Source organism: Acinonyx jubatus, chromosome D3 (genome assembly GCF_027475565.1).
Source record: "Acinonyx jubatus isolate Ajub_Pintada_27869175 chromosome D3, VMU_Ajub_asm_v1.0, whole genome shotgun sequence".
NCBI lineage: Eukaryota > Metazoa > Chordata > Mammalia > Carnivora > Felidae > Acinonyx > Acinonyx jubatus.
In genome coordinates this window covers 78449672-78464736 of record NC_069392.1, presented here as the reverse complement: position 1 = coordinate 78464736, position 15065 = coordinate 78449672, and the positions used below count along the sequence as shown (strand labels likewise).

The window sequence follows — 15065 nt, the reverse complement described above, 5'->3', positions numbered from 1 at the left end:
CGTCCCCTCTTCTACACTGGGACCATCCGGACCCTGCCCCTCTCCACATTCCCCTCCTCCACGGAGCCTGACATGGGCTCTTCCAGGGTATGCTTGGCCCTCCCATGCCAAGCCTTCCATGGCACCGTCACCTCCATGCAGGAGGGTGTCAGGATACGGACTGAGGGACCGGATGCTGTCGGCACGAGTGTAAACCACTTGGGAAACAATGTGGCAAATCCTGGAAAACTGAGCATTTTTGTGTGTCTTACAACCCAGCACTTGGCACTCCTGGATTTATATCCTAAAGAACCTTCGCACGCACGAACCAGGAGATGGTACAAACACGCTCCAGTGAGAGCAAAAAAAAAAAAAAGCACCCACATGTTTGTGGACAGAATGGAAATTGTGTGTTTGTGTTTTTCCCCCATGAGACACAACAGAACAGTGGAAAGTTGGAGACAATGAATACACTGCAGGAATGTAACATCAGGACCCCAAACCAGTAGAGACCGTCATGCAAGACTACGTACGAGACACCTTTTCCATAAAGCTCAAGAAAAGTAGTACACGGTGTGTGAGGGAGGAGAATGTGACATGTGAGGGGAAGGGCACGGGGACGATAAAGTTTACAGTCGTGGGCTCCTTGGTGCAGAGGCAGAAAAGGAGGGAGGAGGGGACACAGGTAAGGACACGGGCAGCCTGCGCATTAACGTGAAGGTGGCTTACAGCTTGCGTGTCCCACGTCTAGGTGCACAGGTGCCAGCCGAAGGGGAGAAGGGGAGGGCTGGGGCCTCGGGAATGCTGTGATCATTTGGAACCCACCGTCCAAATGGGGCCAGAGGGGACATTCATTAGATGCCTCTGGACAATCGTCTGCTGCCTGGTCAGCTGGAGCCCTTGAGTGTCCACTATTGCATGAATGCTGGGGGACAACCATAGGACAGACAGGGCCTGGGCCACGCGACGAGACCTCAGGGACCGCCACACCAGATGTGACTGTATGGTGCACACAAGGAAAGGGTCTCCCCGTAAATTACTGACTGCATAAAAACGGACTGGAGACTGGGTCACGGCCAACAGAACCGGTGAAATAAAAGCTAGTCAATAACGCACGGAGAGTCGCCCGGAAAAACACCATCGTAATGAATCTGCAAAAGCAAATCGTGTTCTCTACACTTTGGGGGAGGGAAGCCTCAACCAGAAACACAGCTCTGGGCACGCGGCGTGCGCTCGGTGGGCCCGGAAACACAGTCTCTCCTCTTCGTGGTCACACAGGTGACCTCCGAAGCAAGGCTGCTGGAGAAGAAACTGAAGAACATCCAGGTGGTAAAGAAACTTTGGGATTTGCCGCCCCACGTCCCAGGGGAAAACGGCTCGATTCGTGAAAAAGAAAAAACAAATCACCGTGTGTGAGGCCCTCCTCCTTTTCATTTTTACAAAATCTGCAATAAACCACAATTCTTAAGCTGTTTTTCATTTTTTTTATTGCTGTTAATTCAAGGAAAAAGGGTTGCATAAAATCCAATCTGTTCTAGAAATATAAGTGGCCTTTCCAGTACATAACATTTCAAATATCAAAGTATATGGTAAACATACAAATAAGGAGAAGGTAACATACCTCCTATATACAGTACAGTATTTTAAATCATAAAATAAGCTCCATAAAGTACAACTGGCAAGTGGTTCCCAACACGGCCCATACGTGGCTCATCAAAACTCTCACTTGGAACAACTCAACGGCAGCTTAGCAATTAATTTAATAATGTGGTCCAAAAATACCCAGATCAAATAAAATATATTTAATCAAAATAATTTCCTTTATGCGAACTTTCTTCTTTAAATTAAAGCTTTCATCTACCCCTTGACACCCACCCCTTTCCCTTCCCCCCGAACTCCCACCCTGAAAGTTAGTTTCAAAATGTACATTGCTGTTATAAATATAAATGCTACCCATGAAGCATTAAATGAAGCTTCTCTTTTCTTCAAGTTTTTCCTTTTATCTAGCAATCTGTTGGGCTTCTGAACCCAGACCAAGTATTTAGGTTCCTCTGCTGGGCACTGACATTGCCCCACACGACACGAATCTATCCCTTCTGCTCTGTACTGAGGAATGGGAAAACAAAACCAGCCCGACCCGGAACCCCTGACTGTACGGGGGCGGATGCTCATCGCTGTTGAATGCAGCAGTTCCAAAAATACACCCAAGGCTTCCAGATAATCTCAGTGCACTTTAGGAAATCAAAAATTACCTGGAAGCAATTTAGTACATAGATTGGCTTTAAAAAAAACTTTTTTTTTTTTTTTTTTTTTTTTTTTTTTTTTGAAAACAGCAGCATTAAACTTAGTGACAGGACACAGACATGCTTACTACTGTCTGAACACACTCGGAAGCCAGTCTTTCACATTATGATCACGCAGAGTGGGAAACTTATCAAAGTGACTTTGCGACGAGAGAGACGGGTTAGGGAACGAACCTGACTTTCGCAGAAACCAGAGCTTCCGCTCGGACTGCAACAGACCACACACATCTCGAACACAACGTATCACTGCTACAGTCGGCGTGAGAAAAGAAGCAATCTTTACTCCGGTAGTGTCTCTTTAGCACGACACGGTGACAGACTACAAGAGAGATCAGCCGTCGACTTTCATCACAGACACAGACACACACACACACACAACACTCACACGTTTGTTCACTTTATGTCTCTCTGAAGCAACAGGCTAAAAAAGTATGACGAAGTAAAAACTTTTTTTGTTGTTGTTTTGTTTTTTTTTTTAAGAAAAAGCTCTTTGTCCGCTTCATACATCATATTTTTTCAGTTTCATATGGTTTTACTTCTTCCGCTCTCTTCCACTTAACTTGAATTTTGATTTGGACAACAAGCACTGCATATATGTATTTACGTGATGCTGTTTATTACATATATACACACGATTTGGGGAACTTGATTTCTCCTCTCAGATGAAGGTGAAGCACTTCACCCTGGATTTACAGGCCACAGGAAAGGGGGTGGCGGGGAGACGTGTGTCCTTTGCGGTGAAAGTGAGAAAAGCTGGGAAGAAGCAAAGTTTCTCTTTTTCAAAACCATATGACTGTCACCAGTGTTGTAAAAAAAAAAAAAAAAAAGAAAAAAGGTCAAATACACAGTTTTAAAGATTCAGTAAACATTGCACACAGCAAGTATTCAGTGTAAAAAAAAAAAAAGCACAGCAAACATTTTCCTTTTGATAGTTTGGAGGTTTAAATTACATGTATCATACAGATAAGCCTGTTGTTGAACCAGGAGACCAGAGGCTCAAAAGCAACGCATTCTTTTTTGTTTTGGACATCAGTACAACAGAAATGAAAAACCCCAAGTGCATAGAAATCTAGGAAATGTATAGACAAAGAAACACAAACAAAATACCTTTCCTTTCCTCCCCTCCACACCCCACCATGACTCCCCAACACGTCAGGGTATTAAGCAGTCAAGCTTTACGCGTTTCAGTCTGCAGAATCCAACGTATCATTAGAAGGGGGGAGGGGAGGTGCGTATCTCAGTCTGTAAGTGCCTAAAACGGGAAAGACAGAACTGCTAAGTCACTGCTTACAACGCAATGCATCACAACCACTACAAGATAACAAAAGGGCATGCTCGCCAGAAGGCAGCTTCCTCCGCACTACTATGGTCCCAAATGGCACACAGGATTACCTTCCAAAGTAAGAGGAAGTTTGTGCTTTAAGTCCAACCTAAAGCTAGCAAACCCAATCTTCCTTTCAAAATGCCAAATACACATTCGCACTTCAAGACTTCTTTTCTGGATGAGACTTGGCAAAACTGACAAAAGCCAAATCCAAGTGAGAGAGAACAGTCTGACGTCTACGCTGAGTTTGTGATCTTACTCCTACTTATTTAAGAACATCTTTCTTGTTCCTGGTGGCGAGAACATTAAACGGAGTTCAAGCTAACTCCCTTGCTCCCAAACCAGTGCTTAAATATTTTGTTCCTTAAAATGCATTAAGCATCTTTTTTTAAGCATCTGCTGGGAAGGGAAGGGGCAGCGTGGTGGGGAGCGGGGGGGGGGGGGGGGGGGGAGTGTGCATGGGGCCAGCCGGCTGTGCATACGCGTATCACACTATAACTAACAATCATACCTGTCGGGTGACTAGAATTACTTCCCACTTCTTCCTATTTAAAAATTTCGCTGACTCTACAAAACAGGACTGTAGCTTAAAAAAAAAAAAAGTGCTGCAAACAAGAGATCTGCTATCATGTGACACAAATTCCCATTATATTCCTTCAAAAGTGCCTCAACGGTTCTTAGGCTCTCACTGGAAACTGAATTCCTCAACTCCCTCGCGCTGGGTGGCCCGGGTCTACGCTATGTTTTCCCATTTGCCTCTGCACGATCTGTCACTGAAAGCACACCATCCGTAAGTGAGCACACACCGGCTCCTTCTGCCACAACAGGCTCCCCGCGCTCAGTGAGGTGGGGAGAAGCGGGCACACTCAAAAACAAGTCCTCTGGGAGCTCTCATGATTACCTTGTTGACTGGCCTCCATGGACGACTGCTTGCACTCCTGTGCGTAGTGCCCGCTTACACCGCAGTTGTAACATGAAACGTTCCCGTTCTTCTTGGGCCCCGAACCGCTCGTGTTGGCAACTACGTTAGGTGCTGGATACACAGGGTAGAATCTCCCAAACCCCGCCATTTGTTGCATGCCGTAGTTGGCTTGGCTCCCCATGACCGGGTCGTGCACCAGGCCGTTCGCATACGGAGTCTGAGGCAGAAAAAAAGGAAGTTGGTTTCCATTGCTCTGATGTGCTTGGTTGAGGTAGCTGCCGTTGCAGATGGATGGCAGAGTAAAGAACGACGGGACTCGGTACATTGGTCCGGGCATCGGGTTGGGATAATAGTAACTGTTCAGCTGAAGGCTGCCGTTGGTCCCGCAGCTGCACCGTCGCCCGCAAGAACCGCAAGGACCCGAGCCCATCTGCTGCGGCGGCAATACTGTCCCGTTAGCGTTCGTGTTTCCCACAGCGCTGATGTAAGACGTGCTGTCGCTCTGCGCGGTGCTGTGTGTCAAAGCGGGGCTCGGGCTGGGGGCGGGGCCTGGGGTGTGGGTGGGAACCGCCGGAGGAACCGACTGGGCCTGACTGATGCCCGCACCCGCGGACTGGGCCGCCGCCGCCGCCGTGCTGAGCACGCTGGAGTTCTGGCTGGGCAGCACGCCGGCAGCAAGCGGGGAGCCCGGCAAGGTGTAGGAAGCTGGTGGCTGTGCGGCCGAAAGGCCGGCTGCTGGGAGAACTACCTTCACATTGGAAGGCTGAGGGACTGTCCCAGTGCTTCCCTCGAGTTGAGGCACCATTTGATTGAGTCCCACCACCTGGGATGCAGATTTTGCGATGGGGTCCGTGGTAGCCACAGGAGATCCCGGAAAACTACCTGGGCTATGGACGGGGATAAAGGCAGTGTTTGGTGATCCGATGCTCAGACTCGCGGGTGGCTGCTGCGGGATGTTAACCGGGCAACTCTCGGAGGACCCCTGTGGCGGCGGCAACTTTAGCCTCTGAATTGTCAGGTGCAGAGCAGGGGCGCTGCTGTGCGGGAGGAACGCCGACGGAAGAGGTAAAGGGGAAGCCAGTAATTCGAGGTGTTTTTCGGATTCTCCGGTAGAAGCTGTTGGCCCCAGTATTCCAACAGGGGTAGAATTCGTGGACTCCCTTATTGCAGAAATTGCAACGGGACTGGGAACAAGCATCCCTATTGTCTTGCCGTCAGCGGATTTGGGTGGAGGGACGACAACGTCAGACTTCTGGGCACCATTGTGCATGACACAGTGTAAAGTTGGCATAAAAGAAATATGCTGATACTTGGGCGCATGTAGGGGGTCTCCTAGAAGGCCTCCGTTGTCGCTTCCTAACGAAGCAATCTGAACAGGTGGCTTGACACTGACGGTCTGGTTGACAGAACCACAGCCTGTAAACCTGGTTGTTGACGGATTCCCAGAATCCTCAGAATTGCTGTCTGTGTCTAAGGAAAACAAACACAAACAGCTGTCAAAGCGGAACTCCGATCTCTTGCTAGAAATAAACTTGAACTATGTATCTAAAATGAACTCTGGAAGTTTGGAAGTGGAGGAAATGTGTCCGTCGGTTACCTGACAGCCAAGAATTTTTGGTTGTCTATGGACTTCGTTTAAAAGAGAATTGGGACAAGGCGAAACCACGGAGATAATAAAAAGACCAGTGGTTGCCAGGGGTGGGGAGTTGGGGGGAGAGATGAAGCACAGGGGATTTTTAGGGCAGTGAGAACGATCTGTAGGGTATCATAATGGTAAATGTAAGTCATTATACATTTGTCCAAAGCCACCGAACGTGTAACAACCAAGAATGAATGAATCCTTAGGTAAACAATGGGCTTTGGGTGAGAACAGTGCGTCAGTGGAGGTTCATCCTTGACAAAAGACGTATCACTTTAGTGAGTGGTGCTGATAATGGCGTAGGCTATTCATGTGGCAGAAGCATATGGGAAATCTCGGTACCTCCCTCTTTATTTTACCGTAAACCTGAAACCACTCTAAAACAATTAAGTTTTTAATTAAAAAAAAAATCCAGGGAGAGATCAGCAACAAAAAGGTTAACTGGAGGCTGAATGAAGCACAATACAAAGACTGAGATTTATTTGGTATCACCTGATTACTGAGAAAAGGACTGGATATTTTTTAACCTGCATCAATTTTAGGCAATTCACTTAATTTATATTCTGTACTCCAAACCCAAGGTCTTCACAGATGTCTCCCGTACATGACACAATTTAAAGGAGCTCAATCACAAGATTGCATTTAACCCAAATATCTAGAGGAAGGGAATGGAAGACAATGGAATAAATGCTCTTACTCTTAAATATTTCAGCGGGGAAATAAAGCCACGACTATAGTCATAAAACAAATGGTGTTAGAACACAAGAAGCAAGACAAATGTAAGAGTGCTGCCATTTCTCCAACGGCAGAACCAGTGAAGCGGCAAATACAAAATTATACTTCATACGGTGTTATTACTGCAATCACTCTTACGCTTGTATACAGAAATAACTGCAATCTAAACTTCCCCTGGATTTCCTGACTTTTGGTATAAAAAGGGCAAAAGAGAAAGTCCAGTTCACAGCATGTAAACATCATAAACCCAGACACTGCAATAATATGTATGGAAACCATGCAATTAAATATTGTGCCTATTTCAATGTCTTTTTGCTCATAAATACAGGCAGAACTGGACAATGTACTTAAAATGTTTACATTTATTAAGGTAACAGTAGCTATAGTCAGCTGTTAAAAATTTTTGATATAATACCAAAAACAAATCATTAACAGCAGTCTTTCTCAAGAAAGGTTAAACAGAACCTGCCTACTGACACAGAATGTCAACAGTGTTATTAGCTCAATTACTAGAAAGAAGAAATTCAATTTATCAGTAAGTGGTTCTAGTATAAACTTCCCTTAATAACCGAGGTGCTTCTTGCTAAACTTTTTTCAAAAAAGTATCCAAAAATTAATAACTTATCCAAGGCATTTTATCCGTAGCTGCACCATCAGAGGAATACACAGTAAAAGATAAACATTTCATGGACCCATGAACACATGGCCAACTAATCTTTGACAAAGCAGGAAAGAATATCCAATGGAATAAAGACAGTCTCTTCAGCAAATGGTGATGGGAAAATGGGATGGAGACATATAGAAGAATGAACCTGGACCATTTTCTTACACCATACACAAAAATAAACTCAAAATGGATAAAGACCTAAATGCAAGATAGGAAGCCATCAAAATCCTAGAGGAGAAAGCAGGCAAAAAAACCTCTCTGACCTCTGCTGTAGCAAATTCTTACTCAACATATCTCCAGAGGCAAGGGAAGCAAAAGCAAAAATGAACTATTGGGACCTCATCAAGATAAAAAGCTTCTGCATGGTGAAGGAAACAATCAGCAAAACTAAAAGGCAACCGATGGAATGGGAGAAGATATTTACAAATGACATCTCAGATAAAGGGTTAGTATCCAAAATCTATGAGGAACTTATCAAACTCAACACCCAAGAAACAAATAATCCAGTGAAGAAATGGGCAAAAGACACGAAGAGACACTTTTCCAAAGAAGACATCCAGATGGCAAACAGACACATGAAAAAATGTTCAACATCACTCACCATCAGGGAAATACAAATCAAAACCACAAGGAGGTACCACCTCACACCTGTCAGAATGGCTAAAATGAACTCAGGCAACAACAGATGTTGGCGAGGATGTGGAAGGAAGAAAAGGGTCTCTTTGGCACTGTTGGTGGTAATGCAAACTGGTGCAGCTGCTCTGGAAAACAGTATGGAGGTTCCTCAACAAGTTAAAAATAGAACTACCCTACGACCCAGTAACCACACTACTAGGTATTTATCCAAAGGATGCAGGTGTGCTGTTTTGAAGGGGCACATGCACCCCAACGTTTATAGCAGCGCTATCAACAACAGCCAAGTATGGAAAGAGCCCAGATGTCCATTGACAGATGAATGGATTAAGATGTGGTGTGTGTATATATGTACATATGTATACACATACACACACACACACACAATGGAGTATTACTCAGCAATCAAAAGAATGGAGTCTTGCCATTTGCAACAATATGGATGGAACTAGAGTGTATTATGCTGAGTGAAATTAGCCAGAGAAAGACAAATATTGTAAGACTTCATTCCTATGTGGAATTTAAGATACAAAACAGATGAACATAAGGGAAGAGAAGCAAAAATATAAAAACAGGGAGGAGACAAAACATTAGAGACTCTTAAATATAGAGAACTGAGGGCCCTGGAGGGGTTGCGGAGGGATGGGCTAAAAGGGCAAGGGGCAATAAGGAGGACAGTTGTTGGGATGAGCACTGGATGTTATATGTAGGGGATCAATCAGTGGATTCTACTCCTGAAGCCATTATTGCACTATATGCTAACTAATTTGGGACGTAGATTTAAAAAAATAAATAAATAAACATTTTTTTAAGTTTATCTATTTTTGCGAGAGAGAGAGAGAGAGAGAGAGAGAGAAAGAGAGCGCACACACATGTGCACGTGCTAGCAGGGGAGGGGCAGAGTGAGGGAGACACAGAATCTGAAGCAGGCTCCAGGCTCTGAGCTGTCAGCACAGAGCCCGACGTGGCTCTCAAGTGGCAAGCTGTGAGATCATGACCTGAGCTGAAGCTGGACGCTCAACTGATTGAGCCACCCAGGTGCCCAAAAGGTAAACATTTAAGTCCAAAGAAGATACAGTATTTTTCAGGTGGTCAACTAAATTTCCATTTGAATTGGGCTTACTTTAAATCTTAAGTCATAGTAACTGGCCCCATGAGTTTAAATGATACCAAGCGGTTTTCTGAGCACTGTAAGGACTCATGTAGCAAATCAGGGATGGTCTCTCCCTTTTTTGCACTGGCTTTGAAAAGTATAAAAGTCTTGAAACAAAACCCCATAATGACCAACAGAACAACAAAGTCACATGCTTTTTAAAGCAACCTTTTTGTGTACTCAAAATTCTAAAAATGATTAGAGTTTTTTATCACAGTGGACATCTCCCCCCCCTGCTGGTTTTAGATATTCCAAATGATTCTTCATTTAGGGAAGGCTCATTTAGCCACTTGATAACTGAGCCTATCCTAAAAAGGGCAAGTTCCGCCATCTAAGCCACCAACTTGCCAAATCTGACGACACGAAAGGGAGGCTGCAAAGTAACCCAAGGTACAGATGCACTCCTCACAGTTCTCAGAGAGGCCAAATTGCACTATTGGCGTAAGCACCCCAGGATTACTGGTACGTCCTCCAGAATTGGGCATGGCATGTGAAATGAAACACACTGAACGCTGGTCTATTCTGGAGAAGGCATAAAAATTCTCCCATTTAACCTTCGTAATAGCTCTAGGTGGTTATTTCCTTTTTTTTTTTTTTTTCTTTCACAAGAAAACTGCAGACCAGAAGTACACCGTTGCCTCAGATTAGCAGAGCTGGGGTCTGTAGAGTCACTGCACACTATGTCTGATAGGACTTCACAACAGCTGCACGGTAAAGATCGGTTTTATTTGTATGTGATGCAGGAGCACTTAGGGCCATAGCTCCCGAAGACCTGACCGGACGCTCTGACACAGAAGCTCAGGTCTCAGAAAGCTACGGTAGAAGGATCTCTACAGATCTTCAGGTGGCCCAAGAGAAATCATTCAATACCTCCTACTACCATGGGTACACCTTAGAACCAAAATGTTACTAAGCAGATGTTCATAACCAAGATGTTACCAATCAGATGTCTTTACCATGTGTGAAGAATGACATCCCCATTCAACATACACATTTTTGAAATGTCATTTCCAGAATAGTAAGGTAAGGATCTCTGACACTCCTCTCCTGCATAAAAGGAACAAGAATTCTAGCAAAAACTGTCAAAATCAACTTTTTTAGAACTCTGGAAATTAACTTAAGGCTTACAGCAATCTGAGGAGTGTTTATTCAAGAAAAACTCTTAAGAAATCTCTTAAGAAAAGTGAGCACTGTGGCATTTTAACTTCCCCTAATTCCAGCATGCTTTCTCTAGCTCAGAAGTAGCCTTATAAAGGAATAGTTTTGCAACTACAGTAGCTATAAAAACTAGCAGCCTAGCAGCCACCAGAAGAAACATGGGTGGAGCTATTTAAAGCCCCATCCCCCAAAAAACTGTCATTGTCTATCTAGCAGTTACAGGTCACTCTGTGTTAACAGCTGCTTACCCACAGGGCATTTGTCACAATCAATCAGCAGCAAATGTTTAACAACCTGGCTGCCTGAGGCAGCACTACCAGTTGGGACTAACAAGAGACTGACCAAAAACCTTAAAAGGAAAAACTGAAGAATGAGATGTCCGCAGGGGGCTTTGAAGAGCTTGCACAGATTCTTGAAAATCTAGAAGGCCATGTTTAATGGCTTAATGTCAGGGCTGTTTACATACAGCCATTAATGTCGAGGGCTGTATGTAAACCCAGGAAAGCACTGAGAAAGCACTACAGTCTCACTTTTGGCCGACTCTGATCTTCTATTTGAGGAAGAAGTGAAGACCTAAGACATACAGAAAACAAATAGCAAAATGGCAGATGTGAATCCTACGTTATCAGTAATTACAGTAAAATTAAAGGGATTAAACACTCCAATCAAATGGCAGGGATGGGCAGCATGGCTACAAAGCCATAATCCAACACTATGCTGTTGTATCCTAAGAGAGACACACTTTAGATTCAAAGACACAAACATCCTTAAAGTGAAAGGACAGAAAGGGGCGCCTGGGTGGCTCAGTTGGTTAAGCGTCTGATTCTTGGGTTTCAGCTCAGGATCTCACAGTTCATGAGTTGGAGCCCCACGTTGGGCTCTGAGCCAACAGTGGGGAGCCTGCTTGGGATTTCTCTCTCCCTCTCAATAAATAAGCAAACAAACAAACATAAAAAATTTTAAAACACATGTGAAAGGATGGAAAAAGTAGTGCCCTACAAACAATACCCAAAAGAGAGCTGGAGTGGCTCTATTGTTGTCAGATAAAATAGACTTTCGGCCAAAAACAGTTACTAGAGACAAAAAAAAAAGAGTATTTTATAATGACGAAAGAATCAATCCATCAGAAGATAGGAAACTTATAAATATGTACCTCTAGCAACATACACATTTCCGATCTTTCTATACTAGTAAACTACTTTATTATGACTCTTTTCTTTCTACTTAATTTCATATGCAGTGAAATAAGCTTAAAAAAAATCAACACTGCTAGGAACTTCCGAGTCAGTGGTCATTAAGGCACCCTTTATACCAATGAAATTTAAAAGTAATAATGACAGTTATAGGAGCATAAAATTACTTACGTTTGACAGATTTTAAGAGACAACACACATTTCCCTCCACCATCCCCACATCCCTTCCAAAGAGCAAACCTCTGTCTTTTTCTTCTTCGCTTTCAAAGCTTTCTCTTCCATCGTGTCGTGGGCTAGAGGGAGAACTGTAACTCTCTGAAGAGGTTTCTCCACATGTGTCATGTCCAGATCCAATGTCCAAATTCACATCTAAAAACAACAATTCTATTCTTAAAAAATCATGTTAAGTATATTAATTTCTGAATCGAACCATTAGAATCAGCTATAGCCGGGGCGCCTGGGTGGCTCCGTCGGTTAAGCGTCCAGCTTCGGCTCAGGTCATGAACTCACAGCTCATTGAGTTCGAGCCCCGCGTCGGGCTCTGGGCTGACAGCTCGGAGCCTGGAGCCTGCTTGGGATTCTGTGTCTCCCTCTCTCTGCCCCTCCCCGACTCATGCTCTGTCTCTGTGTCTCTCTCAAAAATAAACATTAAAAACAAGAAAAAAAAAAAAAAGAATTAGTTATAGCTGTAAAAAGTTTGCTCTTTTAGTTTTTCTATAATCACCTAAAAAGCTGGGCCTTGAGGTAAAAATTCATTATTACAACACAATTTTAATTGAAAATAATTGAATAACAAGTATATTCTTAAGACAAAGGCACGGGGACAAGTCAATCTTACTGACTTTAAAAAAATCAGAGTTAAAGTTCATCATAGGGTCTGCTCAGTAGGAGCACACGGAGCCATTTTCTGAGTCTAGACATTTTAACTCCTCAGAGCTTGTTGGAAAATACATTCTTTATCAGAACTCAGGAATAGAACTGACTGCCGGAATGTTTATTTGGTCGAATCACTATGCCTGAGTATTTGAAACAGAGGAAGATGCTCCCCATCTAGTAGACTGATTAGTCCCCTGAGTTCTGCCCAGAAGCCAACATGGGGTGGGGCGGGGGCTGTGGTGCAGATCTGCCCCGACCAATCAGCTGTTTCTGTTCGGGGCCCAGAGAAAAGATTACTGGTACACCTAGTACTGGACACTCCCGCACTGGCCCAAACTTAGGTCACTGTTCCATTCATTCCTGTAAACCCAGCTGAGCCAGCAGAGATTCTGCCTCGCAGCAAGCACCCAACACACGTTTAGGACAGAAATCCCCATAGAGAAGGAATTCTGGAGAGATTTCAGGACTATAGATGAGTGAACCACTTCTTCGGCAACCTGGCAGAATCAATAAAAGGTAATCACTTGGACAAAATAGGTGTTAGAAAAAAGATATGGTTTGTGTAATACGCAAATTAGTTGACTGACCCGTGTCTTTTAAAGGCATTAAATTATAAGGAGGTTAGTACTGTTAAAGATGACCCACCACTCAAACGGTAAATCAATATTAAAGAATAAAGTCATTAAGAATGCAGATGATGCAGAATCCCTCTGGGTAATAAAATGCCGAACCGCCAAGGGAAAACTGCACAAGATCTCATGAAGCTGTAAGAAAAGTGGCAGAGGAGCGACTCGGACAAGAAATAATTTTGCAGAAAAGTCCTCTGGAGTGCACTTACACACGGTAATAGGTTCTGAATTTCCAGTCACGACATGACTAAGGAAAGGGACGCAAGTGAACGTCAACGGCACCTGAGGACAATCTAATGTGCCACGGTGGCCAAAAAGCCTGGCATTAACTGGACTACTAAAAATGAAACCTCTCAAACTGTGGCATACATGCAAACTGTGCATGTAAGTATTTGAACCAGCATAATGAACAAAATGAACAATTCAGTGAAGAGAATCAAAGATTCAATGACAATCTCAAGCCAGAAATGATGGGCTGACAGGGAGCCCTTGGGGGGAGGGTGAGCCAAGATCTATCTGCTCACTACAACTCAGACAGTGAAACTACAGTGGAGTTGTTGAAACTTCAAAGAGCTAAGTTCCAGACTAGGTTTAAAAAAAAAAAGCAGCTATTTCTCAAAAGCACAGTTTACAGAATGATTTACTCTCGATTATATTAGCCAGTAAATATTCTCATCACCAAACTGCCAATATAATAATTTGCAGTTTTCAAAGAACTAAATACATAAATCTAAATCTATACTAAACAGAATTTTCTTTTTGATCACCTGGAAGGTGCAGAGTCTTTGGAATTTTTATCATCAGAAATCATTATTATGTGACCCTATGGAGTCAGAGTGTGGAAGGGGAGCATGAAACAATTATGCCAAAGGATGTTTCATGCACCGTCCTTTTCTTTTTCTAAGTTTATTTATTTTGAGAGAGAGAGAAACAGAGCACATGAGCAGGGAAGGGGCAGACAGAGAGGGAGAGGGTGAATCTCAAGCAGGCTCTGCGCTGTCAGCACAGAGCCTGGCGTGGGGCTCGAACTCATGAACCACAAGATCGTGACCTGAGCTGAAGTCAAGAGCCGGACACTTAACTGACTGAGCCACCCAGGCGCCCCCCCCAAAACTCTCCTTTTAAATAGAAGCATAAACCTTTTTGTTTATTATCACGTCTCAAAGAGTAAAAGGTTGTGCATGTTATTAAGAAGACGAAAAGCAAAACCTTACAGTATTAAACACTATTCTAACAATAAAAATCCTGGTTATTAGTATTTATGAACAAAGAGAAGTCGGGTAGACTTAAGAGCCATTTAGATACATGAGATGACAGAAACACAGTGGGCTATTATAGGAAGCTGGAGACTCTGAAGTCACTGAAATCTGTCCTAAGAATTACTGAGAGGTCAACCATCTCACTGCCCCCAAACTTCTTGGTGCCACAATCAGCAACAGACGAATGGGGTGGAAGAAACACAGGTGATGCAGTGGGAAAAAGTTCTTAATAATGCAGATGAAGTAAAGCACACATCCTTCTAGCAGAGAAACTTAAAGCTTGAGGTTTTAAAAACAAACACAATGCAAAGAAAACAGATGACAAATAGCAAGCACTGCCACCGTTTTTCGGGGACACAACACGAAGGGAGGCAGTGAGGGACTTTTGGTCCCTTCTGTGTTTTTAGAATTTTCAACAACATAAATGTCTTATTACTCAAAATAGAAGTTAAATTTTAAAGTTAAAACTAAGAAAGACCCAGACAACCTACCAATCAGAAGGATCTGACATTTTTAACTCCAATACACTATCTACTACTTTATGACATGTAGGATTTGTTCCACAAAGAAACAAAACCTTAAATATATCTTACGT

The 15065-nt window shown here is 43.5% G+C and overlaps 1 protein-coding gene across 6 annotated transcripts in view; it reads right to left on the bottom strand.

Moving 5' to 3' along the window:
- ZCCHC2 (zinc finger CCHC-type containing 2) overlaps window positions 1-15065 on the bottom strand; it is a 66378-nt gene that overhangs the window by 3574 nt on the left and 47739 nt on the right. For 3 of the 6 annotated variants that reach the window (XM_053205810.1, XM_053205808.1, XM_053205811.1), the window contains 2 exons: window positions 11947-12075; window positions 4508-5998 (listed from right to left, as the gene is read on the bottom strand). In XM_053205810.1, coding sequence (XP_053061785.1) covers window positions 4508-5998; window positions 11947-12075 — 1620 coding nt within the window. Of the gene's footprint in view, window positions 1-1440; window positions 3535-4507; window positions 5999-11946; window positions 12076-15065 lie in introns of those variants that run through there. The other 3 variants (XR_008291542.1, XM_053205809.1, XM_053205812.1) reach the window with 3 other exon arrangements.